Source organism: Entamoeba histolytica, genomic scaffold (genome assembly GCF_000208925.1).
Source record: "Entamoeba histolytica HM-1:IMSS scf_1104750519211 genomic scaffold, whole genome shotgun sequence".
Taxonomy (NCBI): Eukaryota; Evosea; order Mastigamoebida; family Endamoebidae; genus Entamoeba; species Entamoeba histolytica.
Window position 1 is genome coordinate 6,654 of NW_001914906.1, and position 26,574 is coordinate 33,227.

General features: G+C 26.3%; 18 protein-coding genes across 18 annotated transcripts in view, besides 6 other annotated features; 13 read left to right on the plus strand and 5 right to left on the minus strand.

Annotated features, from left to right (window-relative positions):
- The window catches only part of EHI_194070 (26S protease regulatory subunit S10B, putative), a gene marked incomplete at both ends in the record, with an annotated part of 744 nt that extends 108 nt beyond the window's left edge, over positions 1-636 (minus strand). Inside the window, one exon of the mRNA XM_001913594.1 lies at positions 1-636. This exon is cut by the window's left edge and continues 108 nt beyond it. Within this exon, the coding sequence (XP_001913629.1) occupies positions 1-636 (636 nt within the window).
- A 1,019-nt stretch (positions 637-1,655) lies between these two features.
- Positions 1,656-2,600: a repeat region.
- Positions 2,562-2,753: a repeat region.
- Positions 2,749-2,849: a repeat region.
- Positions 2,829-3,294: a repeat region.
- A 106-nt stretch (positions 3,295-3,400) lies between these two features.
- Positions 3,401-3,542: a repeat region.
- Positions 3,530-3,728: a repeat region.
- A 436-nt stretch (positions 3,729-4,164) lies between these two features.
- Positions 4,165-5,217, plus strand: EHI_194180 (uncharacterized protein; the record flags this gene model as incomplete). The annotated part of the gene is made up of 1 exon (XM_649627.1): positions 4,165-5,217. One exon carries the CDS (start codon positions 4,165-4,167, stop codon positions 5,215-5,217), a length of 1,053 nt encoding a protein of 350 aa, XP_654719.1.
- A 192-nt stretch (positions 5,218-5,409) lies between these two features.
- EHI_194190 (uncharacterized protein) lies at positions 5,410-6,006 on the minus strand (the record flags this gene model as incomplete). The annotated part of the gene is made up of 1 exon (XM_649626.1): positions 5,410-6,006. One exon carries the CDS (start codon positions 6,004-6,006, stop codon positions 5,410-5,412), a length of 597 nt encoding a protein of 198 aa, XP_654718.1.
- A 224-nt stretch (positions 6,007-6,230) lies between these two features.
- On the plus strand, positions 6,231-7,844 carry EHI_194200 (amino acid transporter, putative; the record flags this gene model as incomplete). Its single annotated transcript, XM_649625.1, has 1 exon — positions 6,231-7,844. One exon carries the CDS (start codon positions 6,231-6,233, stop codon positions 7,842-7,844), a length of 1,614 nt encoding a protein of 537 aa, XP_654717.1.
- A 125-nt stretch (positions 7,845-7,969) lies between these two features.
- EHI_194210 (uncharacterized protein) lies at positions 7,970-9,274 on the plus strand (the record flags this gene model as incomplete). Its single annotated transcript, XM_649624.1, has 1 exon — positions 7,970-9,274. One exon carries the CDS (start codon positions 7,970-7,972, stop codon positions 9,272-9,274), a length of 1,305 nt encoding a protein of 434 aa, XP_654716.1.
- Positions 9,275-9,363: 89 nt separating this feature from the next.
- EHI_194220 (protein phosphatase domain-containing protein) lies at positions 9,364-10,565 on the minus strand (the record flags this gene model as incomplete). Its single annotated transcript, XM_649623.1, has 3 exons — positions 9,364-9,580; positions 9,634-10,244; positions 10,335-10,565. 3 exons carry the CDS (start codon positions 10,563-10,565, stop codon positions 9,364-9,366), a joined length of 1,059 nt encoding a protein of 352 aa, XP_654715.1.
- A 172-nt stretch (positions 10,566-10,737) lies between these two features.
- On the plus strand, positions 10,738-11,552 carry EHI_194230 (uncharacterized protein; the record flags this gene model as incomplete). Its single annotated transcript, XM_001913595.1, has 2 exons — positions 10,738-10,881; positions 10,947-11,552. The coding sequence occupies 2 exons, from the start codon at positions 10,738-10,740 to the stop codon at positions 11,550-11,552; spliced, it is 750 nt and encodes a 249-aa protein (XP_001913630.1).
- A 160-nt stretch (positions 11,553-11,712) lies between these two features.
- EHI_194240 (uncharacterized protein) lies at positions 11,713-12,199 on the plus strand (the record flags this gene model as incomplete). The annotated part of the gene is made up of 1 exon (XM_649622.2): positions 11,713-12,199. Exon 1 carries the CDS (start codon positions 11,714-11,716, stop codon positions 12,197-12,199), a length of 486 nt encoding a protein of 161 aa, XP_654714.1. The 5' UTR covers position 11,713.
- A 99-nt stretch (positions 12,200-12,298) lies between these two features.
- EHI_194250 (uncharacterized protein) lies at positions 12,299-12,652 on the plus strand (the record flags this gene model as incomplete). Its single annotated transcript, XM_649621.1, has 1 exon — positions 12,299-12,652. One exon carries the CDS (start codon positions 12,299-12,301, stop codon positions 12,650-12,652), a length of 354 nt encoding a protein of 117 aa, XP_654713.1.
- Positions 12,653-12,801: 149 nt separating this feature from the next.
- Positions 12,802-13,893, plus strand: EHI_194260 (protein phosphatase domain-containing protein; the record flags this gene model as incomplete). Its single annotated transcript, XM_649620.2, has 2 exons — positions 12,802-13,083; positions 13,129-13,893. The coding sequence occupies 2 exons, from the start codon at positions 12,802-12,804 to the stop codon at positions 13,891-13,893; spliced, it is 1,047 nt and encodes a 348-aa protein (XP_654712.2).
- Positions 13,894-14,171: 278 nt separating this feature from the next.
- On the minus strand, positions 14,172-15,497 carry EHI_194270 (60S ribosomal protein L4, putative; the record flags this gene model as incomplete). The annotated part of the gene is made up of 1 exon (XM_649619.2): positions 14,172-15,497. One exon carries the CDS (start codon positions 15,495-15,497, stop codon positions 14,202-14,204), a length of 1,296 nt encoding a protein of 431 aa, XP_654711.1. The 3' UTR covers positions 14,172-14,201.
- A 291-nt stretch (positions 15,498-15,788) lies between these two features.
- EHI_194280 (Rab family GTPase) lies at positions 15,789-16,480 on the plus strand (the record flags this gene model as incomplete). Its single annotated transcript, XM_649618.1, has 3 exons — positions 15,789-15,981; positions 16,040-16,140; positions 16,190-16,480. The coding sequence occupies 3 exons, from the start codon at positions 15,789-15,791 to the stop codon at positions 16,478-16,480; spliced, it is 585 nt and encodes a 194-aa protein (XP_654710.1).
- Positions 16,481-16,595: 115 nt separating this feature from the next.
- On the minus strand, positions 16,596-17,780 carry EHI_194290 (uncharacterized protein; the record flags this gene model as incomplete). Its single annotated transcript, XM_649617.1, has 1 exon — positions 16,596-17,780. One exon carries the CDS (start codon positions 17,778-17,780, stop codon positions 16,596-16,598), a length of 1,185 nt encoding a protein of 394 aa, XP_654709.1.
- Positions 17,781-18,118: 338 nt separating this feature from the next.
- On the plus strand, positions 18,119-18,736 carry EHI_194300 (uncharacterized protein; the record flags this gene model as incomplete). The annotated part of the gene is made up of 1 exon (XM_649616.1): positions 18,119-18,736. One exon carries the CDS (start codon positions 18,119-18,121, stop codon positions 18,734-18,736), a length of 618 nt encoding a protein of 205 aa, XP_654708.1.
- Positions 18,737-18,935: 199 nt separating this feature from the next.
- Positions 18,936-20,462, plus strand: EHI_194310 (amino acid transporter, putative; the record flags this gene model as incomplete). The annotated part of the gene is made up of 1 exon (XM_649615.1): positions 18,936-20,462. One exon carries the CDS (start codon positions 18,936-18,938, stop codon positions 20,460-20,462), a length of 1,527 nt encoding a protein of 508 aa, XP_654707.1.
- A 90-nt stretch (positions 20,463-20,552) lies between these two features.
- EHI_194320 (uncharacterized protein) lies at positions 20,553-21,608 on the plus strand (the record flags this gene model as incomplete). The annotated part of the gene is made up of 1 exon (XM_649614.1): positions 20,553-21,608. One exon carries the CDS (start codon positions 20,553-20,555, stop codon positions 21,606-21,608), a length of 1,056 nt encoding a protein of 351 aa, XP_654706.1.
- Positions 21,609-24,171: 2,563 nt separating this feature from the next.
- EHI_194330 (autophagocytosis protein, putative) lies at positions 24,172-24,978 on the plus strand (the record flags this gene model as incomplete). The annotated part of the gene is made up of 1 exon (XM_649613.1): positions 24,172-24,978. One exon carries the CDS (start codon positions 24,172-24,174, stop codon positions 24,976-24,978), a length of 807 nt encoding a protein of 268 aa, XP_654705.1.
- Positions 24,979-25,124: 146 nt separating this feature from the next.
- EHI_194340 (uncharacterized protein) lies at positions 25,125-26,321 on the plus strand (the record flags this gene model as incomplete). The annotated part of the gene is made up of 1 exon (XM_649612.1): positions 25,125-26,321. One exon carries the CDS (start codon positions 25,125-25,127, stop codon positions 26,319-26,321), a length of 1,197 nt encoding a protein of 398 aa, XP_654704.1.
- Between the last annotated feature and the right edge of the window lie 253 nt (positions 26,322-26,574).

Here is a 26,574-nt window from a genome sequence, read left to right on the forward strand (position 1 = left end):
CTCTCCAAGATATTTATCTACAATCCCACTTGCAACAACTTTTAAAAAGTGACATTCTAAATTACTTGCAAGTGCTCTTGCAAGTAGTGTCTTTCCTGTTCCTGGTGGTCCATATAATAATACTCCTTTAGGTGCTTTAACTCCTACTCGTTCAAATAATTCGGGATTTGTCATTGGTAATTCAATTACTTCTCGTATTTCTCTCATTTGATTTCTTAATCCTCCAATATCTTCATATTTAACTTTCCCTGGACTTTCTACTGTCATCGAATATACTGCTGGGTGAACTTCTCTTGGTAAGATTTTCATTATAGTATTAGTAGACACATCAAGTGCAACTCTTGTTCCTTGTGTTATCTTTTTCTTGTCAATACAACTTCGGCATCCAACTACATAATGTGGTCCTAATGACACTTTGACAATATACTTCTCTTCACTTAAACATTTGAGTACTTCTCCAATGGACATCCCAATCGTTTGTAATGATAATAACATCTCCTCATTCCTTCCCATATTCTCTTTACTAACTTTTAACGTCTCTTTTATTTTTTCTAACGCCTCTTCTTTTGCTTGGTATGTTTTCAATTTCTGTAAATATGCTTTTAATACACTTTTTCTTTCTCCTTCTATCTCCATTTCTTTTGTTTTTTCTTTATTCCTTTTGAAGTTTTTCTTTTTTCAGTTTTTGTTTTATATCTTTTTTTCTTTTTTGTTTCGTTTGTATCTTATCTATTATCATCTGCTCTTCTCTCTTCTTTAGCATTTCTTTTCTATTTGCATATGATGCATCATCACCGTATTTTATATAACAGGTGAATAAAGTATAAGTACGTGACTAAATAGAAAGACTAATAAATAAGAAAAAGAGCAAAAGAATAATAGAATAATAGAAAGAATAAAAATAAGGATAAATAATAATAGAAACAAGAAGTATCACTTGTTTATTTGTGAAATATAACCTCATAAGGTAGAGAGTTAAGTTTGAATGGCTGTACTATATTTTTATATATTTTATTTTGTTTATTCTTTCTTTTGTTAAATTTCTTCATTATTGAAAGTATAACAAAGCCTATGCTAAAGGAGAAGGTGATTATATTTCTTTCCTGATATAGTTAGTAAACGAAATTTATCGAATAAGATGTTCATCAAACTTCATTTAAAATAACTATAATAATAATAATAAGCAATTAATTAAGTCATAAAAATTAAAAACAAAAAGAACTGATATAAAATATTAATAATTGTGATTTATGGGATTTGTTGATAACGAAGTATTTCTTGAAGAACTTCTAAAGCTTTATAAATTATCAAAAACGAAAAAGTGTGGAAGTGTTTGGGTAACATTTAAACAAGGTTTGACATTTTTCTTTTATAGAAATCATCAAATAAACGGTGATGAATTTTTAAAAGAAACGAATTAATTGCCTAGCACATTTGAAAAAAGAAATTCCAGGACTTGGTTGTGATGGTTGTCTTGTTCGTGCAACAAATGGAAGTAAGAAATTTGCTACTATTGTTAAGCCAAAAGAAGTTGGTAAATTTAATTCTAAGTTAACTGCAATTATGAATACTCAATTTGGATTGCAACGTTTAAATTAATTTTATTCCACTTTTTATTAATTTTTTTGGTTTTTTATTAAATTTTAATAACAGTATTTGTATCATTCATTCCACGAGGTGATTTGTTTTATTTTCCAATTATCTTTATTTAATATCACCTGTGTTTCATATAACGATTTCAAATATTCTAAAGTAATATCGTTATTTGGGTATATTTCATTTTTTGTTTCTTCTTTATTTTAATTTTCTTGTTAGAATCAAACATGATTTTATTTGTATTGATTCTGATTATTTCATTTTTATTAAATTTAATTCTTTCTTTGATCATTGTCATCATATATTTTAGGTATTTTATTCTTTCTAGTGTTTTGACTTTAATTCCTTATTCATCATGTTCTTTTAATTTCATGATGCACTTTATTCTGTACAATTTCATTGATTATATCTTCTAGTCTATTTATTTTCTTTAGGATTTCTTTTATTTCATCAAATTTATCTCCTATTATTTTATTTTGGAGGTAGAGGTGCATAATCATTGAAATATTCTTCATATCATCTTGCAGATCCTGCATTCTGCTTCCTGACAATACCCATCTATTATTAATTTCAATTATTAATTCGTTAGCTTCTTTTCTTTTCCAGTAATAATTAATGTTTGTACATTTTTCTATTTTCATTTCTTTTACTTTATTGATGAGAGTGTTAAGGTATTCTTCATCAATTTCTGTAGAGTTATTCTTTAATATGATGTTTTTTATTATTGAATCACACTCTACTCTTCTTTCTATTATATCATTTATTTTCATTTTAATGTACCTTTTAGTATTTTCTTTTATTTTATGTGACATTTTAATATATTTAATATATTCTTTTTCATTATTTACATTGATGTTTATTGCTTTTACTATACTTTCTATTTATTCCTTTATTCCTTTCTTATATAATTTCTTATTCAACCAATTAATTGCAAAACAATACAACACTTCAATTAAAATTCAATTTCTTTATATTGTATTTCTTGTCTGTTTATTTTATTTTGTATTCTTTGTTATTTATTATTCTTGCAGCATTACATCTATCATTCATTTCTTTAATGTGTTTTTGTTTTTAATTTCTTCGTCATTTGTTTTAATGTCTTTTTCTTCATTGTCTTTTGTTTTTTCTTTATTTTCTTCTTTGATTTTTTTCAATTAAGCATGTTGAAGAAACTGATTCGCTCACTTCTCAACATGATGAAAAACCTAAAAAATAAGGTTAATCATAATTGATTTCTTTTTTCTTTATTTTCTTCTTTGATTTTTTTCAATTATCTTTTTCTTTTTGATTGAATATACTTCTTGTTGAATATCATACCATCTTTTCTTTTTACATTCATATTTTTTAAGTATTTCTTTGTATTCTCCTTCATTCCATTCACTTGTTATTCTTTTTATTCTTTCTTGTATATCATTTATTGTTAGCCATTTGTATTTGTTATTTGTATAATCTTTATTATTATTGTATTTATCTTGTTTCTTATTTGTTTTTCTTTGTGTTTTTCTTCTTCTAAACCATTTTCCTTGATATTTCTTTTACCATTATTATTGTGATGAAATTTATTGCTATTGATATTTCTTTTTTTATTGTATAACCTTGGATTTTTATGTCTTATTTGCTTTTCTTTACAAGACTCAAAGGTTTTACACAATAGCCATGGCATTAAAATTTGATGTATTTCCTGCATTGGAAAAGGATATATCAATAAAAATAAAAATTAGATACTGATATATGTCTATTAGAAATAGATATTTATTTATTATTTAGTTTTTCTTCTTTGTTTTATTTCTTTTATTGTACTTTCATGGACAATATCACAAAATACCAGATATATGTATTAAATAAAAAGAATAAAACTGGTCTATTATTTAATATGATTATTGTTGAATATCATAATATTAATGGAGTGTATTGGAAGAAAAGAAATAAGTACAAGGAATTAAAGATTGAGATTGACATCATTAACTAAATTAAAAATCATGTAATAAAAACATGATGGATGTCAATGAATAATGCTTCAATCACAGCCAAATATAATTCATAGAATTACTAAAATCATTAATGTGATTAGTTTCCACTAAACTAGGAATAACAGAAGCTATGTTCTTTTAATATTTAATTAATTGATTTTTTATATAATAAAATATAAATATAAATGAAATATTCAATTATACAATTTATAATAATAATAAAAGATAAATTAAAAAGAATAAAACTGCCATAAACGTCATTCTGTTTTAATCTATTTTTTATGGTTATAATACTTGTTTATAAATTTATTGTTATTTATATTATTATATCATAATTTTAGTCTTTTCTTTAGGAAGTTTAAAAACTATTTGATAACATTTAGTTTTTATTTTAAAGATATACTTACCTTCAAAAAAGAGTTATTTGGGAGTCAAAAGAAAAATAAAAAGAATAGATATAAATTCATGAAAATTTAAAAAAGAATGAGAAATTTTTTTTATAATAAATAAAATTAATAAAACGACTATTTTACAACTTTTTTAATGAAAAACTGAAACCGAATTAAAAAACTTAAAAACCAATAAAAATCAGGAAAAAATGGAAGTCAAAGGTAAAGAAACAAAACCAATTCAAAATACAGGAAATGAGACTAAAGAACTTCCAAAGATTACAAATTCATTAGAAAATGTACAAAAAGGTATTAAACAAACACAAGAAAAGAATGTTAGTTTTGAAGATGAAACAAAAGAAGAAGAAATAAGTAAAGAGTATACATTTGAAAATGAAGAATATAATGAAGAAACTGAAAAAAAAGAAGGAGATGATTTATTATTTACAGAAAATTCAATTATTAATGCGGCATCAATTCAAGACAAAATCAACACAAAAGAAGAAAAAGCAGAAAAAAAGAAAAATCCAAATAATAAATTAAAAAATGAATGGAAAAAATTAAAGAAGAGTTTAGATTCACACCAAAAAAAGATTATTGATGCTTATATTGATTATAAAGTTGAAAAAAAAGTTAATAAAATTATACAACAACTACAAAAAGATGAAACTTTTAATCAGTTTGAAATGTCTAAAAAAAATTTCAAAGTTAATGAAGAAAAAATAAAATATTATATTAAACAACAACAAAAAGATATGAAACATTTTATACAAAAACAAATTTTATATCAACGTATGATGTATCAATATCCTTATTATTATTATCCTTATTGTTACTATCCTCAACCTTATAATATAAATGGTGATTCTCCTTATTTCTTCAATCAATTTAATTCAATTGAACAACCATTATCTTATAATCATCAATATTGTTATGGTAAAACTTGTTCTTGTTTAACCCAAAAAAATCAACAACATACACCAACACATCAAGTTTCATCAGCCCCTATTCAGAATGAAGTTGAACAAACACTTCACCAATCATCTCACCATGCTTCTTCTCAAAGTATTAACTTAGACAGAAAATTAGAAAGTCAAACCAAACAAGAAATTGAAAATTTATTTCCACACTCCCCAACTCCTCCTTTTCAAGTACCACAATTCCAACAGCCTAATTTAGTTTGTCCTTGCTATCCACAAGCTGATAACCAACGGCTTTGTAGTAATTTTGGTCAACCCCAGTATTCACAACCCTTTCAATAACAATCTCCCATATAATACCAATAAACTAATTGAGTCGAATATTCTTATTTTCGTTTTAATGTCTCTTTTATGACGTTTTGATCTTTTAAATAACAAAAGTAAGTATAAATTAATAAAGAATCAAAAAAATTTTGTTAATTTGAAAACATTAAACAGTAAAAATTTCAAAAATCAGAATTAATAAACATTTATTTAATTAATGGTGCTAATATATTTTTTATCTTCAAAATTTCTCTGTAAATCATTGATTGTATTTTCGAGACAACTAAGAGTATCATTAATTTTGTCTTTATCAAGACTACCTAATCCAAACAATTCCATATCATGGATAATATCATCTTTTTCTTTGTTAATAATAGAACAACACTCTATAAATCTTTTACGTAATTTAGTTTGTTCATTTTGATGTTGTGAAATTATTTGATTTAAAACCATTTGTTTAAGTCTATCTACAATTTCTTCATAATTTTCTTCAGTAATAATCACTTCAGTTTCATCATTATCTTCAGTTGTCCTTTCATCATCACTTGATAAATCTGGATGTTCTTCGTCTGTTTCATTATGACAATCAGAATCACTCTCATCATAATCATCATCACTTAAACCTCCTGAATTTTTCCTACCAGGAAAAGACATAGAATAACCATGAAAATCTTTACTCATACTATATAAGGGTTCTCTAATATTTCCACTTTCAGAAAAACGGTAGGGTATTGTTTCAAATGGTTTTTTGTTTAGGGGGTTGTCTGAGAGATGTTTTGGAGTGGTAATTGGTTTCTTGCTTTTCATTTTTCTAAATTCCTGTTTTTCTATTCACTTTTTAATTTTCGGTTTTTTAAATTAATCAAAATTAAATAATTTTTTTTATTTGCATAATTAAGAAAAAAAGTCGTGACAATTCAAAGAATAGTCTCCTTAAATAAGTAAAGACATTCTAGAAGATAAAACTAAAATCGTACACAATTAGTAGCTTCGAAATACTTTTCGGGATCGAACTTGAAATAAACTAACAGATGTCAAGCTCTTTTCCGAACGAGCCTTCTACTGATCATCAAGAAACTGCAGTGTTAGTTGATGAAAATGAGAAAGTTGATAATTCAGAAACATTGCCTCCTCTCAATTCTGACTCAAGTGATATCGAAGAAAATTTAAAAGAAATAGAAGAAGAACAAGAGATAGTGTCTAAATCAGTTAATGTACATACTATATCACCTTTACAAACATTTGGAATTTTAATTAATTATATTGTAGGTACTGGAGTATTTGGATTACCTTATGCCTTTGAAAATGCTGGACTTGGATTATCTTTAATAACAACATTATTTTTTTATTTAATGAGTATTGTTACAGCTATATGGGTTCTTGAAAATATGGCTCGTTCAAGTGGGGTTATGGAAACCTATAGAAGAAGTAGAAATGCCCAACGACCTCAAAATGAAATAGAATATGAAGTTTATAATTATACTAGAATGTCTGCAATATTTTTTGGTAAAGGAGGTAAAATGACCTCAATTATTATTTTATCATTTTTTTGTTATGGTGCTTTATGGGCATATTCCAGTGTATTCAGTTCTTCAGTAACAATGATATTATGGAAATATCCATTAAGTAAGTTTGGTGAATGTTCAATTGTAATGGGAGATTGGGATCTTTTTGGACCATGTCATTTGACTTACTTATCTGGAATAGTATTGTTTGCATTAATTGTTATTCCGTTGTCATTAATGGGAGTAGCTGAACAAGCAATTTTACAAAACATATTAACATGTTGGAGATTTTTCTGTTTTGGAGTAATGGCTTTAACGTGTATAATTCATATCATTTATAATTCAGTAAAAGGTACTTATGAAGTTATTCCACCATCAAAATCAACATTAACGTTCTTCATAGATATTGGAGGATTTGGAACTTTGTTTAGTTCTTGTAGTGTGGCATTAGCATGTCATCAAAATTTACCAGATGTTGTGACTCCAACAAAACCAAAAAATCATCTTAGAAGAATTGTTGTATTAGGAATTACTACTGCAACCATTTTATATGTAATTATTGGATTTGCTTGTTCATTTTGTTTTGGAGATGCAACAAGAACACCTGTAACTCATAATTGGTTAGGTTTTACTGGATGTAATGGTGGATTTGGAGTATGTGATGATGGTAGTTCTGCAAAATGGTATGGAGTAGTTGTTCAATGGGTAATATTATTATTCCCAGCAATTAACTTAACATCAGAATATCCATTAGTTTGTGTAACATTATCTTCTAATTTACTTCAAATGATTCCAAAACAATGGAAAGAAAAAAGTCCTAAAATATGGTTATATTCTAGTCGTTTAGTTGCAGCTGTTCCTCCTCTAATTGCTGGTGCAATTAAAGGAGATTTAGAAGTTATTTTCAATTTTGCAGGAATTTTTGGATTCTTTTTATTATTCATTATCCCAGGAGTATTACAAATATATAGTAAATTTATTATAAGAAGAAAATGGGGAAGTAAAACATATGTCACTTCATTTAGTGGTAAATATTCATCATCATATTGGGCATGGCCAATTTTGATAATTGCTATTATATGTTTTTCATTTGCATTAGTTCAATTTGTTGCTGATGTAATTGGACTAAGTTGGTTCTAATAACAGAAGAATATTATTTCTAATTGAAATATCAATATTTAAGTATTATTTAAATATATTTTTTAAAATATAAATCAAAAAAGAAATTATCAAAGAACTGAGTATTAAATTTTGTTAATTAATCTATGCAAGAAATTAATTTCTTCCTTTCCTCTGTAAGAGAATTTTATAATGACTGTGACAGTGTCACAAAAGATATTAAACGTCTTCAAATTAAATATCCTAAATTAAAAATTGGTATTACTTTATCTAAATATTCTTCACATCAATACATTTCTTTAGAAGGTTTCCTTCCAATTGTTTATGAAAGAAAAGTGTTTGGAGTTCCAATGTTAATAGCATTTACTTATAATTATCCATTATCTCCTCCTGAATTATCTTGTTTTATCTCTCAAGGAATGGAAATTGTAAAAAATCATCCTTTAGTAAAAGAAGATGGTTTTATCCAAAATATACAACAACAATGGAACAGTTCAACAGATTTATTGTTATTACTTGAAAGACTATTAGCATTTTTTGGTTCAATACCTCCTGTTCGTAAAAATGCTCAATTATCCCCTTTTCTTTATTCTAAATCAAATTCATTCACTCCAAACCCAACCACATCTTATCAACAATATCTTACTCAACAATCAAACTTATTATACTCAACAAATAACCCAACTTATCAACAACAGATGTCTTCCACTACCCAATATTACCCTTATCAAAACCAATATCCTTCATACCAAAATATACATAATCCTTATTTACCATATTCTCACCCACAATATACTCCAAACCAATACCCCTCTCTATCAAACCCTTTGTTATCTCCACAATCTTCTACATTTATAACACCTCAACAATACCAAAATGAGATTAGATCAAGTACCAAAATTTCTAATACTAATATAACAGATTATTACGTACAAGACTATGACCATAGCAAAGAAAAGACATTAACAAATCCATCAGAATTACAACAACAAAATAATACTTTTACTAAATATAAACAATCTGAACAAGAGCAGACCACTTTAAATGAAAATTATAATTTTGTTTCACCTTATAATCAATACTATATCAACAAAGAAGGTGTTCAAAATAATTTAATGAAAAAAGACCAAATTCAACAAATGAAAGATTCTATTATTTATTCAATCAATCAAACAAAAGAAGAAATAGAATCATTGCAACAATGGATTTCAAATAATCCACTACCTAAAGATGTATCTCTTATCGATGATTTTAAAAAACAAATAAATAAAGAACAAATGGAAAAATTCACAATTCAAAGTAAAATAAAAGCAATGAATGATTTATTAGAAACCTTAGGAGAAGTAGTTGGAAATGAAACAGTTCCAATAGATAAGAGTTTATTAATAATTCGAGGTATTGCTGAAAATAAATTTGAACTTAAAAAACAATTAATGCAATTAAACTATTAGTATTCTTTCATTCTTTTTTTTGAATAAAAGATTAACAAGTTTGATACTCTTTTTAATATCTAAAAGAGATAAATTAATGTTGATACACTTTAAAAATCAAATGGATTGTCTTCATCACCACCTGCAATACATAAATCATCAACTAAAGGTGATGTTGTTTTTCTTTCATATGAACTAAATTTCATATCAACTACAACAACAGAAATATTATCTTTGCTTTTTTGTTTAAATGCTTCATTTCTAATTGCTGCTGCTGCAATAGAAACTGTTGGAGATCTTCTAATCATCTTTTCTAGTTCTTTTTCACTATAACAAATTAATTATTTCATTAAAATAAATAATATTATTGCAACACAAACTTTACTGTATCAGCACCATCACTTATTATTACAATATGACTCAATCCTTTTTTTACATTAACTGAATATATCTCTGGTTCAAAGGATAATGGAGGATGAAGTTCTTTATCACCTAAACTTCTAGTAATATTAATTATTCCATTCACACGTCTTATTCCATCAATATCTTCTATCGTTCCACCACTTGTTAATATCCTTTTTTCTTCTAGAATATTTCCACAACGATGTGGTACAGTAATTTTATTTATTCCATTATTATCAATTAAATACACTGAACAATCACCTACATATGCTATTTTAACTATTTCACAGCCTAGATAAAGTACTGTTGCAGTAGTTCCACTTTGTGTTTGTGAAACAATCTTCTTTTGTAAATGATTAAATAAATCAATAAAATGAATATCATCAAGTAATGTATAATTTTTAGTATCTTGTTTTAATAATGTAGCTGCTATCCGAGCAGCTGAATCTCCATTATGTCCATCAAACACTCCAACCAAATCTTTATTTCGTTCTAAATGACAAGTAGATATAACATCTTCCATATTTTCTCTTACACCACGTGTTTGAGCAATCCCAATTGCAAACCGAGGTAATGGCTCAATTAACTCCTACTAAATAAGTAATTTATTTATTAAAAATAACAAACTCATATTTCATTTAATTCATTACTTCGAAGTCATTCAAGATAACTAACAAACAGAATTTAGTGTTTTACCTTCTTTCTTAATAGTACCGTCTGGTTCAATATTTACTTCCCATGTTTCTTCTGGTAATCCAATTTCTGTACCTGATTGAACACACCTTAATGTTGAAGTAAATGTTGGTGGTGTTCCTCTGTATATAGCTGGTTTTCTTGATCTTGGAGATGCACTATAAGCCATTCTAGGTGAGCTACTATCAAGTGGTGTTGAAAGAAAATCCGAGAACATTACTTCGATTCCAGATTTGTCTTCTTTTCTTTCTTCAAAACTTGTATTTTTGGCTCTTCAAATAAACAAAATTAGTTCATATTAATATTTTATTATAAATTATACTATTAATTTTTCTTTCTCTTTCTTTTTGGTTTTTCTCTTTTCTTTTCCTTTGTTAAATTCCTTTATAATGAAAAGACGAACAACTGACGCCAATGATGAAAAACATATTGAAGCCAAAGACGTATCTAAAATTTTAGATGTGCTTTCAAACTCTATTGAAAGAAAAGGATATTGGCATCGTATTGTAAGAAAACTCAAAGAATGTTTAACTGTTTGTTTTTTTTTTTGTTTTCTTTTTAATACATTCTTTTTAAAGATAATTTACATGATAAGAAGAAACTGATAACTGATGAAACACAACAACAATATCTAGAAATTGTTGAAAAATTGATAACAAATGAACCAAACGAAAATATTTGTGATGTGATTAATGACAAAATCTCCTTAATTGAAGCAATGCAATCTTATCACATCTCATTTCTTCAATCACAAATTGTTACAAAGTGTAGTCAAATCTTAAAGTTCAAACAAATCCTTTCTCAAGATGCCTTTGAATTTGGAAAAGGTGTTACTTCTGCTATTGAAAATATTAAATTAATTTCTGCTTCTCTTAAAAAGGCATATCTAACAAATGAAACTGGAGAGTTTGATAAAACAACAATACTCAGTCAAGAAGTTGTTTCAATGCTTACTTTAACTTTTAAAATTCTCATCAACGAATTAAAAAATAAACCAATAAAAAGAATTTGGGGAAAAATATCAACTAAACCATTTGTTAAAGTATGTGAAGAAAATCCGCAGTTATGGAATGATGAACAAAAAGAGTTACTTTTAGAGTTGTCAGAGATTATTTCAAATGAATATTCAGAAAAACAAAAAGCAACCTCTTATGATGAAGCATTAACTAAATGGAGTCAAGCTGAAATAAGAATGAATAAATAACAAAAATTTCTTGTTAAATTAGAAGGTCAAAAAGAACTTATAAGTTAGAACTTAAAACATAAACAAAAATGATATCTAAATTTAATTAAACTGAAGAATTAAAACAGTTTTTGAGGGAAAATATTTATTGATAAAGAACTTAGAATTAAAAGGTATATTTAATGAAGTTTGATGCAACAAAATTCTTTGGAAATCTTGCTGGAGAAATCCAACAAGATATTATTGAAATACTTAATTTAAAATATGAGATTCCAAAAGATGCTAATGTGTTAATAGAACGAATTACTAAAAACATTTTTTCACATTATTTAAGTTATACTGTTATTGGAATTATTTTTGCAAGTGTTATGTCATTATTTGAACTAGAAAATTTTGCATGTTTATTCTTTTTTGTAGGTACATTAGTTTCTTATCTTATAATTGAAGATGTTGATCAATCTATCTTAGAAAAAGCTAAAATTGAGCCAGTTTATGTCTATGGTATTGCTGTTGCAATTTATCTTTTACTTGCATTACTAGTTGATATTGCTGGTTTTTCATTTTTTGTTTTAATAATTGTTAGTCTCTCTATTATTGGTTTAGCTAGTGTACAAACAAAAGTGAATAAAAATGAACCAACTAGAGAAACACTAACAGTTTCAAAATAAAATGAAATGGTTTTATTTCAATATTTTTGTTTATTTTTTTGTTTGAATCAATAAGAAATAAAAAGATCCAAACAAAAGTATTATTTTTCTTTAAATTCTATGGAATATAAAATGGTATTATGTGTTCGTAATGATATACCAATGTCTATTGGTAAAAAATGTTCTCAATGTGCTCATGCAGCTATTGGGTGTTTTCAAAAAGCAATGGAAATTTCACCAGAATGTATTATTGAATGGGAAAATCAAGGAGCAAAGAAAGTAGTTGTTAAAATAGAAGATGTTAAAGAGTTTGAAGTAATGAAGCAAACTTATGAAGAGTTAGGTATATTATATTATGAAGTAGTTGATGCAGGAAGAACTGAAATAAATCCAGGAACAATAACAGTGTTAGGTGTAGGTCCAGGACCTACAGTATTAATAGATGTAGTTACAGGAGATAAACATTTATTATAATAAAAAGAAAGAAGGAAAAAAATAATAATTGAATGATATTACGTTCTAAAACAATGAAAAAATCAAAAAAAAAACAATTATTTTTTTTTTACTTTCTAAAAAAAACAAAACAAAAGAAGAAAAAATAACTAAAATTCAGTGACTAGTTCATGTCATTACTCATACGATATTCTACTTCTTCTAATGCCTCTCCTATTCAAGAACAACAAAAAGCTAAATTACATAAAAGAATAAGGTCGACAGATTCATTAACTAAATGTGCTTTTTATGGTCAAGAACGACCTGTTTTTGTTAATGGTAAAATAATTAAGTCATCAGGAGTTTCATTACCAAAATTATCAAATTCATATTTACTAAAAAGGGGTGGTTCTCCTTTAAAAACAGAAAATGGAAATGTACTTGATCAATCAGAAGAGGATGTTTTATTATTTGTTTGTTTTACAGTTAAGATATTTGTTCTAATACTCATTAATTAGAAACAACAATATTCATGTTCAAAACGATTTGATATTGGTACGGCTCAAACAATAGGAAAAAGGGTTTATATGGAAGATACTCTTATGGTCAAAGGTGAGTTATACGATGATATTGATTTTATAGGTGTATTTGATGGGCACAATGGACAAGGGGCTGCAATAAAATCAATGCACACATTTTATTCATTAATTGATGGATATACAGTACATTCAGATCATGTCAAAGACCATTTATCAAAAGTATTTGAACAAATGCATACTTTAGTTTCTATGTCTACTGAATCAGGGACAACTGCATCGATTCTTCTTATAAGAGAAAATGATGTTATAATTTGTAGATGTGGTGATTCACCAATTTATGTATTAACTACAGATGATGAAATAATGAAAGTAGGTAAAGATCATAATCTTTATGATAAAGATGAAGTTGAAATGATTAAACAAAATGGTGGAAATATTGTAAATGTATCTGGTGTATTACGTGTTAATGGTAAGATTACTATCACTCGTTCAATTGGAGATAAACAATTTCATCCTCCATTGTCTTGTTTGCCATCAATAGATATTATATCATTATCTACTATTAAATCAATACTTGTTGCTAGTGATGGTATTTCAGTTGTTAGTGAGGATTTTCTTAGAGAAATATTATTAGAAGAATTTACAAGTGATATTAAAGCTCAGTGTGTAAGAAATAATGCTTTAGAAAAAGATAGTAAAGATAATATTTCAGTTGTTGTTGTTCAGATACGTACTATTATTTAATCAAATAGGGTATATTGGTTCTAATGATTGTATTAACTCTTATATTTTTTATCATTTATTCTTCTTCTTTTTTATAATTTGGAACAAATCAAAAACGGTATTAAAAGAAGTTTATCATAATTCAATTTCCAATCATTTAAATTATTATTTCTTTTGATATATTTAAAATTTAATATTTTTCATATAAATTTTTTTATTTATACAAAATTTCTTTTCTATAAAAAATAATTACTTTTATCTATTTTTATTATTACATAAAAAAATTAAATCAAACAAAGAAACCAAAACAACTTCATTATTATCTTCTCTTAGAATCCAATTTTTTCAGCATATTTCTTGGCATTTGCCTTAACGATTCCATCATACTTCTTCATATAAGCATCTTGTTTAGCAGTTCTCTTAACTGTGGCTTTAAGAAGATTATTTTCAACTTTAACTTTAACAACCTTTCCATCAACTTTTTGAGTTTTACCAAATCTCTTAGCAACTGATTGATTTAATGCTTCTTTCTTTGCTGCAAGAATCTTTTCCATTTTAGCTGCATATTGTGCTTTATGTGCTGCTTGTGCTTTAGCAACTTGAGCAAGTTTATGTGATGCAATCTTAGCATATGGATTTAATTTAACCATAGCAGCCCAATTCTTAAGTGGATTAGCTCTCTTTGGTACTTTTGGTAAGACAATTTTAGCTCTAAGAAGTTTAGCTTTTTCAGCAGCAACAACAACTCTCTTCATATCTGGAACAGCCATTTGAGCATGAGCAATTCTGAATCCTGATTTACCTTGTGCCATCTTCTTTTGAGTTCCAAAGATGGTGTTAAGTTTCTTGAATGCTGATTCAGTCCAAATAATGAATCTACCTATATGGCATCCTGGTGCAAGATTAAGAACTGAAAGATTTTCAACACGGCATGTATCTACACCTGGAATATTTCTGAATGCTTTAACAGCTTGAAGATCATCATTACCATAAACAACTAATGGTCCTTTTCTTTCCTTAATCTTTCTTCCTCTCATTTTTCCTTGACCAGCACGAACAGTCTTTGAAGCAATAACTTTAAGAACATCTGAATAAGCATTAATTTTCTTTAAGAGATAAACAGCTTGTTTGGTCTTCTTAATAACTGAAATTGATTTTGAATTAACAACTAATGGAATTTGTGGTACTCCTGCAATATGATGTCCACGTGCTGAAACAAGAGCTGGAACAGCTGAAGCAGCAATACATGAAGCAACAGCAAATCTTCTCATTTGTTTTGGTGTTTTTCTTTGCCATTTTCTGAAATTCTTAAGTGGAGAGAACATATGACCCTTTCTAGTCATATTACCAAAAGCTCCTTGTCCATTTCTTCCTGATCCTGATCCACTAATTCTTGGAATTCTAGCTACAGCTCTTCCAGTTCCCCATGAAATAGCTGAATGTTGTTTACCAGCTTTAGTTGATACTCCTTCTGGTTGTCTAGTATTTTTACTTTGATTTCTATAAACGAAATGAACTACATCTCCTCTAATTGGTGCAAGAAAAACAGCTGGAAGTCTAACTTGTGTTTTTTCAGCTTCTCCAGTGATACCATCATAAATAGTGACAAATGGTCTGCTGCTCATTCCGAATATCACTTGAAAATTTTTAGTGAACCCGTGATTTTTAAAATGAGATCTAAGGGTTTTTTCTTACCTCATATTTTTTATTTCCTTTTTAATTTTTCTGTATTATATAAATATTTTTTTTTTTTGAGATATATATCATAAAATATATTTTTGATAAATTAAAAATGTGATAAAAATCAAAAAAAAATATTGAAAAGAAAATACAAAACAAAGAAATTTCGTTGATGTTTAAAAAAGGAGAAGAGAAAAAAGTAAAATGAAAATAAAGAATCTATAAAAATAAAATAAATGTCAAACGCAGCTGATTACACATTTAAGGTTTTAATTATTGGAGAGCCTTCAGTTGGTAAGACTGCTATTATGGAAAGGTATTGTGAAGATAAATTTCATGATGAATTGATATCAACCATTGGTGTTGATTTTAATTCCAAATTAGTTAAAGTAGGAGATTTAACAATTAAATTACAACTATGGGATACTGGTTTGTTATTTTAGATTAAGAAAAAAAAAGGAATAAAATAATAATATTATTTTATTAGCTGGTCAAGAAAGATTTCGAAATGTAACATCATCATATTATAAAGGAACACAAGGATGTCTTGTTGTGTATGACGTTTCTGATGTTGAATCATTTAATAAAGTTTGTTTCTTTTAGTATATTATTAAAGAAGAAATTAATATTATTGTAGATTACTCATTGGATTCAAGAATATCAAATTGAACAAGAAATTGCATTCATTATTATTGTTGGAAATAAAATTGATTTACCTTCAAAAGTTACAAATGAACAAGCAGATGCTGCTGCTAAAGAACAAGGATATCAACATATGAGATGTTCTGCAAAAACCGGAGAAGGTGTAAATGAAATATTTGAAACGTTAGCAAAAGGGATTTATAATAATAAAGAGATTATGGCAAATATTCCAAAGAAGAATAATATTACAATTGTTAGTCCTGAAAAACAATCTGGATGTTGCTAAGAAAATGTTTTAGAATTAAGTTATTGCATTTTTCAATTAAATACGATTTATTTTTATTATAAGGTATTATTTAATAATTAGAATAAATAATTAATTATTGTTTCATTAAATAATATTAAATTTCATGTAAATTAATACATCCTTCAAATGATGTTGGATCTATTGAACATAATGGTGAATTAATTTGAACTGTTGTTAGAGAATAACAATTTTTAAAAGAATATGTTTCTATTGAAAGTATTGAGGAGTGTAATGTTATAGAACGAAGAGATGAACAAAAATTAAAGCAATTAGAACTAATTGAAGATAAAGAAGTTGATAGTATTACTGATGATAATGACCTACAACCTTCAAAACAATGTGACCCAATTTGACTAACTGAGTTTGGAATAGTAATTGAATGGAGAGAATAACAATTAACAAAACATTTATTTCTTAAACATTTTAAAGAATTTGGGAGTATAATTGTTTGAAGAGAAGTACATAATGCAAAACAAGATTTTGGTAATGTAAGTATGTCAATTGGGAGTTGAATTACTTGAAGAAAATAACATTTTTTAAATGCACAATTTCCAATAAGTATAACTGAAGAAGGAATTTGAATTGATAATAATGATGAACATTCAGAAAAACAATAGTCATTTAATGAAGTAACAGTTGTTGGAATATTAAATATTTGATTATTTTGTATTGATGGAATTTTTTTATTATTTATTTTTACTATAGAATTAGGTAATTCCAATGAACAAAGATTATAAAAATTAAAGAAAAGATGATTAGAGAATATGACGTAATCTTGTTGTGATATTTTTAATGATCGTAATTGTTTACAAACCCATAAACAAGAACGGTGAATAGAAAGAACAGATGGTGGAATAGTTATTTCTTTGAATGAATGATTATTTATAAAACAATTTTTCTTAACAATTTTTATTTGTTTTGGAATTTCATATCCAAAATTAGTGACGTCATCTTCGTTAAATGTTATATTTTTAAATTCCTTTAAAGTATTAGATTTATGTTTCATATAATATGTATATGATACTTTATACCATATTATATATTTAATTATTTGTTTATTATGTAATTCTTTATCATTTCTATTATATAAATGTAAAGTTTCTAATGAAGGGAAATATTTCAGGGTTTTTGTTGTTAATGAAATTGGATTAAAATGAAATCTTTCCATATTTCCTTTAAACCTTTTTACAGCCAATTCTAAATTAATAAAATCATTAATATCATTAAAATACATAGAGACTATCATTATTTCATAATGTCCAATTATTTTCTTATTCATAATTTATTTTAATTAATTTAAACAGTTCTTTTATGTATTGTATATAAGAAAATGAAAAATAATGATAATAATTTTATTATATAAGTCATTTTTATAGTATATCATAAAACATCCAATAATAACATAAATCATGGTTTACATAGGAATATACAAAATTTCAATTTTTAAAAAACATTCAAACCACGATTTAAATAAATAAACAAAAAGAGGTAAAAACTTAAAAAGCATAAAAAAACAGTTTGAAAACTACACAAAATGATAGTTTATTTGAATGAAAAAAAGAATTAAAAAAGAATAAGGGTTTAATTTAGATAACACAAATTAATTCATTAATAAACATGCATAGAACTACTCGAGAACATCATTTAATTGATAGATATCAAAATGATATTCCTCAAAAATCAAAAACATTACGTTTAGATGGAGAAGGAATCATTCTAGGAACAAGTAAAAAGATTTCTACAAATATTAATGAATTAAGTACAGACAAATTAGTTCAAATCCATCGTTTATTTTATGGAACTATGGGTGTTGCTACTGAAAGACTAATGAATGTATTAGCATTTTGTGGATTAGAACAAACTATTAAATCAGAATTTAATAAAAATTCAAAAAGAGTACAAAGTGCACTAGAAAAGAAAAGTGATGAAGTTATTGATGAATTAATTAGAATCTTTTGTTTACATCAAAGTAATAAAAGAATTGATAAATTAGAAGAAATCTTTAATTTTATTGTCTGTCCTTCTAGACCAAATTGTGATGAACAAATTGATTTTCGTGATGAAGCTTTAGATGAAATAGTTGAAGAACAAGATCAATCTTTTCTTTCTAGTTTTGGTGATTTAGATGCTTCAACTGATGATGGAGAGATATATATTGAAGATGAAGACTTAGACTTAAAAAAACCAAAAACTCGAAATACTCGTAAATCAACAAAAAAGACTACCAAAAAATGATACCTGTTAGTTTATATTATTAATTTACTAAGTATTATTATTTTGTTTATTATATTATGAAAAGAGAAAAGTAATAAATTTAAGATCATATGCCGAAGGTTCAAAAGAATATCTTAGAATTTTAAAATAAATGGATAAATTCTTAAGAAGAATTAGATGTAAGTAGAAGAATAGATCTTAATAACATGCATTGAGAGGTATGAGTGAAGAAGAAGAGAAGAACATTATTTGTGATGATACTTCTGTCTCTAACTATGACTCTAAACCACTAAAAAAGGAACAAGAATTGTTATTAAATGAAAAAGAAAAGAAAGAAACTCATTCATATTCTCAGGCTGCAGGATTTGCTACTGTTATTAATTATATTATTGGAACAGGTGTATTTGGTATTCCTTTTGCTTATTTTACTGGTGGATTACCATTGTCAGCTATTATTTTAATTGGTTTCTTTATTATTAATGTGACAACTATGAATTATTTAATAGACTCTATGGCTCGTTCAGAAGGAAGAAAAGAAATTAAAGAAAATGGAGGAGAGAATGAGTTTAATACAGTCCCAGTGAATGAATTAAAGTTTCGTTTATTTGATTATACTACACTAGGAGAAATGTGGGGTGGACAATTTTTACGTTGGTTTAATTTTGCTTGTTTAGTACTATACCTTTATGGGTCATTATGGGCATATGCTGCAACATCAGTTAGTACTTTAACAACCTTATTTTGGATGATTTATGGAGATACTGAGCGTTGTATCGAAAGAAAAGGAAATTGGGAATGCCAACTTGCATATTATATATCATTGGCAATATATTCTATTATAGTTATATCACTAAGTTTCATTGATTTGAGTAAACAAGGAAAATTACAAATGGCATTAACTTTTTATAGATTTTTTGCTTTTAGTGTAATGTTAATAACTTGTATTGTACAATTGATTGTAAGTGGACCAATAGATTCTGATATATCATTTTTGTATACTTTTAAATGGGTTGGATTTGGTACTGCATTCACTCATACTGCATTTGCTTTAACTTGTCATCAAAACTTACCAGACGCTATTACTCCAGTAAATAAGAAGAAATATTTGTTTTACACTACAGCGGGTGCCATGTTTTTGAGTGCAGCATTTTATTTCTTAATTGGTTTTATTTGTTCTTGGACATTTGGAAGTGATGTTTTGTCACCAATTACTAATGCATGGTCAAAATATACTGGTTTAGCAGGAGGATGGGGAAAAGGAGAAACACAGTGGTATGCTTATCCAATTCAATATATTATTTTATTATTTCCTGTAGTTAATTTATGTAACTCATATCCGTTACTTGGAACAACATTATCTACAAATATTCAAACTTGTTTTACTTATAGTTTCCGTGAAAAACATAATAAAATTACACAATATTCTAGTCTTGCAATTGCCTATCTTCCACCTTTATTATTAACATGTGCAATAGGATCTTTACAAGTTATATTTGATGTTACTGGATTATTAGCAATATTCTTAGCATTTACTATTCCTGCAACATTAGAAATATTATCCATTTATAAAAATAAGAAAGATTTTGGTAAAGGTTCTATAAAAACTCCATACACATTTAAGGTATTGGCTAATTATATTCTTACTGGAATAGTTGTTGTTGTTTCTTTCATCCTCCTTGGATTATCATTGTATTTCTTAATTGCCCAACTACTCACTCAGGAAGAACAAGAATCAAGTTCAAACTAAATCTAATTTACTATTTAATTTAAATAATTAATTGTTTAAGTATAGTTTTATGAAAAATAAAAAGAACTATTATTAATATAAATTTAAAGAATGTCTGATATCCCACGACGAGTTACTAGAAGTAAAACAAAAAAAATGGAAGAAGATGGAACAGAAGAAGAAGATGATGACTTTCTTGATGATCAAGAAGAATACCATAGTGATGAAGACCTTCTTGATGAAGAAGATATAAGTGTTGAAGAAGATGGAACAGAAGAAGATGAAAAAGAGGAAAGGAAAAAGAAAAGACCAAGAAGTACAAGAACACCTAAAAGTAGAGGAAGGAAAGACAAAGGAAAACCATTAACATTTAAACAAATGAAAGAGTTATACATCACTCGAGAGAACGCCCTTTCTTATGCAGATACCGCAATATTTGAACGATATATAGTAAATAAGTATGTTAAAGTTGTAAATGGACAAGAAGAATATATATCACTTGTTAAATCAGTTGACATTTCTTCAAATATAAAACAAGTTGATAGAAGAAAAGTTGCTTGGGATTTAACTATTGAAACAACTGCATTTGATGGGAGTCGAATAGTTGGTATTGGTGAATTATCAAATTCAACACTAGGAATAGAAAATTATAAGAGGTATATTGAAGATGGAAAAGAGACTGATATAGGAGTTATGACAACTAAACAAGCTAGAGAAGAAATTAAAAAAATAGAAACAATTGACAACTATATACCTTCTGAAGAAGAAACTGACAAATATAATGAATACAGAAAGAAAGTATATGGACTTAAAGATGAAGAAGAAACTGTTCAGTTTGGTAAAGAGAATAAGGTTGGACTAGAAGAAGAAAGAGAGGTACAAAACGAAAATGATAAAAAAATGGAGGAAGAAGTTCCATGTGATTTTATGATTAACCAAGAAATATATAAGTCATTAGAAGAGTGCAATAAACGTTGTACTGAAATGGAAAATTATTTAATATTTAAAAAAGAAGAACAAAACCAAGTAAAAGAGTTATGTGAAAAATTTTTTTTCAATTACCAAATTCCTAAACAAACAACCATTTATCAACAAACAGTTGTAATTGCAAAAGAAACTGATGGAAAAGATAAATTATCTGAAGAACCTCTTGCTAAGTATCTGTAAATTCAAGTTAACGTTTTCTGAAATGAGTTATATTCAAAATGATTTACAATTTATTGAATTCATTAGAGGCTAATTAGATCTATCTTTTTTTGGTCAATAAGAAAAGTTTTGTTGTATTTAAAAAGGAGAAGAACAATTTATTTGTTGAACCATCACATTATTCACTAGTCTTAAGAAAAAGTTTCATATGAAGAACTTGAATTAAGACAATTCTTAAAGAATCAAAATTAAAGCAATAGGATATAGATAAAGGTTAAAGGAGTAGTAGTATTTAATAAACATCTATCTAGTCAATAACTTACTTTCATTAATTTATAAGCAATATTAATTTTATGTTTTATTTGAAAATTATTAATGTTTAATTAAAAAATTTTAGTTATATGAAATTATTTCAATTAATAGAATATTAACAAAACTTTATTACATTAAGAAATCAATATTTTGGTGGTTTTGGTATATAACATTTCTCTATTAATATTCATTTTGAAATTAATTTTATTACAACACTAAATATTACACATTCTTTGTTAGAAATTTTTAGATAAAAAATTAAACATTTTAGCTTTTTAATAATTATTGTTTTATATTATTTATAACATCAATTATTACTTTCGTTGTTTGTAATTCTTTTATTTGTTGATTACGTATTAATTAATTAAAAATTATTTTGTTGGTTATTTCTAAATATATTCTTTATTTTATATAATTTTTAATTTATCTTTTATCAAATTTATTTATTATATGAAAAATTTATTATTTCTTTATAGATAAATTGTAATATCTTTAATATATATCATTTATTGTTATTTATTCTTTAATAATGAGTGGGTTATATTTTTGTATTAAATAAATGATACTATAATTTAAATTATTATATATTATGCACAGTGTCATTGTTTTATATGTTGCTTATTATCCTTTTAAATATTATTATTATCTAATATCATAGAAATATAATTTTTTCTTGGTAATTATTGAAAAACACAAAAAAAAGAAATAATAATATATTATTATTTCTTTAATATTAATTTTATTATATAATTATTGTTATTATAAAAACTAATACAAAAATGATCAAAATTTAAAATGATAAAAATAATGATTGACATGATGTGTTAATAAAGTGTATTTAACTATTTAAATGGGTAAATTGAACTTATAAACATCAAATTAAATTAAAATGAAAGTATTAATAAACAAAAACAATTAATTAATTAAAGAAGTAGTAGAAACATTTCCAAATATTCAACAATCAATATATGATGTTAATAAGAATTATCAATATTATTTAGGAAGTATTAAAAAAGAGAAGATAAAAGAAGAAGAGAGATTGCCAAGAATGAGAGGAATAGAATAAATTAATTAAATAGAAGAATGGACAAATAGAAAAGTAGGAAATATACTATTTGATTCAGATGTTGATGATTGGAAAGAATATACATCAGTATTTGATCAAAGAATAATGAATATATAATAATTGTTATTGAAGATGAAGATGGAAATAAATTTGGAGGATATGTTAATGAGAAAATTGATAAAATTGATAGTTGGATATATGATTCACAATCATTTGTATTTTCATTAAAATCAAATGGAAGAATTGAAGGAATGATGAAATTTGATATTAATCAACCACAATATGCATTTTATTTATTTAATCAATCACATGTTTGTTTGCATTTGGACTAGATGATATTACTATTTATAAAGAAAATAATAAAACACATTCATTTTGTAAATAATCTTCATTTAATTATGAAGGAATAACAAATGCACTTTGTGGAAAACAACTTCCAAATCGTTTCACGCCAAAACGAATTATAGTAATTGAAATGAAATGATTCAATCTTGAATAAATTGAAAATGAAATAAAAAAGAATAAAAACAAAACAACGGAGAATATGAACAGCCATTTTGTTCATCTGCCAATGAATGAAATGGTGAAATAAAAATGGACATAATTCAATGTTGATTTATTTTATTTCATTTCAAATATTCACATCCAATGTACTTTTTTATTAAATAATACATAATAAGCATGAACAGAGGATAACTATATTTTATTTACATATTAACCATTATGTTTTTATTATTGTTTTTATGTTATTATTGGCTATGTTATTTCCATTATCTTTTCTATATAGATATTTGATTATTTAAATAACACAAACTCTTTATTTGTCACTTGAACTTCCTTTGCCATGCTACTCAAAATATATATTTAAAATTTGTTTAGTTATTTCAATAGAAAATGAAAAAATATTTTTAGTTATATATTATTTTTAATTAGTCATGTTATATACTACAATTGATATCTACCAGACTATTTAGAATAATCATTTTGAATAGAATCAACATTATCTCTTTTATACATTATTTTATGTACATCTGTTTATAATAATCCTTATCCGTTGGACTAAAGAAATAAGTGTCATTATATTTTCAAAAAATAAATTAATAGAAGAATAATATAAATAAACAATTAAAAAATGGTTTATAGAGAATAACATAATTTAATAAACAAAAAAGGAACTTAAAAATCTCTTAAAAGCAGAAATAAAAGATGTCTGTACTTTCTACACTTAAACGAAAGGCTTATGAGACATATACAAAATCAGTTGATCTTGTAAAGCCAACACTTACAGAAAGTCAATTCATTGAAAAAGGTGTTTTAACTCCTGAAGAATTTGTTAATGCAGGAGATTTCCTTGTCAATAAATACAGAACGTGGCAATGGGTTGGAGCCTCAGATTGTAAAAAAACTGTAGACTACCTCCCTGCTGATAAGCAATTTTTAATTACTCGAAATATTAGGTGTGCAACAAGAGCCCAAGGAGGTCCTCCAACTAAGACTGAAACTCTTATTGTAGATGGAGAAGAGTTTGAAGTCCCATTAGAAGAAAAACCAGAAGAAGTTTTTGAAGAAGATTCAGATGACATTGTTGATGCTGATGATATTGTTGATGCTGATGAATTATCAGAAGAAGCTGATGACACTGTTGCAACTGTGGATGTTGGCAAAACAAGGACATATGATATTTCAATTATTTACTCTCATTTTGATAGAACTCCTAAAGTATGGTTACTTGGATATGATGAAGATCATAAACCTCTTACTGAGAGTCAGATGTTTGAAGATTTAAGTGCTACACATGCTGGTCAAACTGCTACTACAGACACACACCCATTCCTTGATATTAAAGAAATTTATATTCACCCCTGTAGACATGCACAAGTTATGAAAAAACGCGTTGATGAAATGATTGCTGATGGAAAAACACCAAGGGTTGATCTTTATTTAATGATTTTCTTAAAGTTCTTAGCAACAGTCATTCCAACAATGGAGTATGATTATGGAAAAGACTTTTAATTCATTTCTTCTTTTATATTATACTTTTATTTTTATAAAAGCTTTAGATTATTTTCGATTTTGATAATTAACGTATCTTTTTATATTGAAAAGATAAAATTATTTAGGAACAAGTTTCTCTTGGAAAAAAAAAGATTGTGAAAAATATGGCTGATGAACAGAATGAAGCCTTAGGATATGTCTGTGTTATAGTTGCTGTTTTATGTTTTGGTAGTAACTTCACTGTAGTGAAGAAATTTCCAACAGGAGATGGGTTTTTCTTCCAATGGGTAATGAGTATTGGGATTCTTATTGTAGGAATTTTTTCTCTATTGTTTTACAATGTTATTAATAAAGGAACCATTTATTTTGAACCATTTGCCATGTTAGGAGGGTTAATTTGGTGTACTGGTAACTTACTTTGTGTTCCAGTGATTCAGTTAATAGGGCTTTCACTTGGACCAGGTATTTGGGGTGTTGGAAATATGGTTATGGGGTGGTTAACTGGGACATTTGGGTGGTTTGGACTAAATGCTGATAAAGATAATGTAAACATTTTCTGGCTTAATTGTGTTGGTGCAGTGTTGGCAGCTTGTAGTGTTCCTTGTTATGCCTTAATTAAAACATCTACTAAAGCAGAAAGAGAAGCCTTGAAAAAAGCGGAGGCAGAAGCTAAAGATAACGAAATTGAATTATCAAATAGTAAAGAAAATAAAGTTGAAATATCTAAAAATTCTTCTTCTTCGAGTAGAAGTAGTGATGAAATTCAACACCCAGAAGAAGACATTAAAGAATTGAATGACAAAGCATTTGAACAAGGATCAGAAGAAGAAAATACCACTATTTTAGTATCAGAAGAAGAGTCTCCAATCTTCAAATTGTTAAAGGCAATGCCAAAATGGTTACAAATGATTGTTGGGTTAATACTAGCTATTGCCTCAGGGATATTGTTTGGTTCTGCATTTGACCCAGCAAAGTATTTACAAGACAATGGCCTTGCTTCACCAGAAGGAATAAACTATGTGTTAGCTCATTTCTTGGGCATTTTTTTGTCTTCCACATTTTATTTCATTTGTTATATTATTACGTTTCGAAATAAGCCTTTCATTTACAGGGAAACAATACTTCCAGGAATGGTCAGCGGAATAATGTGGGCTATTGCACAAGTTTGTTGGTTTGTGGCTAATACTAACTTACCTTATGTTGTGTCTTATCCATTGATTTGTGCTGGTCCTGGTCTTTTGTCTGCATTATGGGGAATCATAGTCTTTGGAGAAATAAGGGGATGGAAAAACTTTCTATTTTTTGCCATCGGAACTTTGATTCTTATTGGTGGTATTGTTTGTATTGTTGTTTCAAAATGACAACTTAATTTATTTTGTTTTTATTTTGAGTAAACTGATAAGGCAATATTACGGTTTGTTGGTTTAGTCAATGAACTGATGAATAATTCTTATACGAAAAGCATGGTTATTTTATAAATTAAAATAATGCTGAATGATAAGAAATTAACCATAGTCAAATGTAGACTTTTCTTACTTTTCATTAAAAATTTAATAGTTAATGACAATTTTTTATAAGACATATCAAACATAATAGTATTTGGTTTTGTCTAAA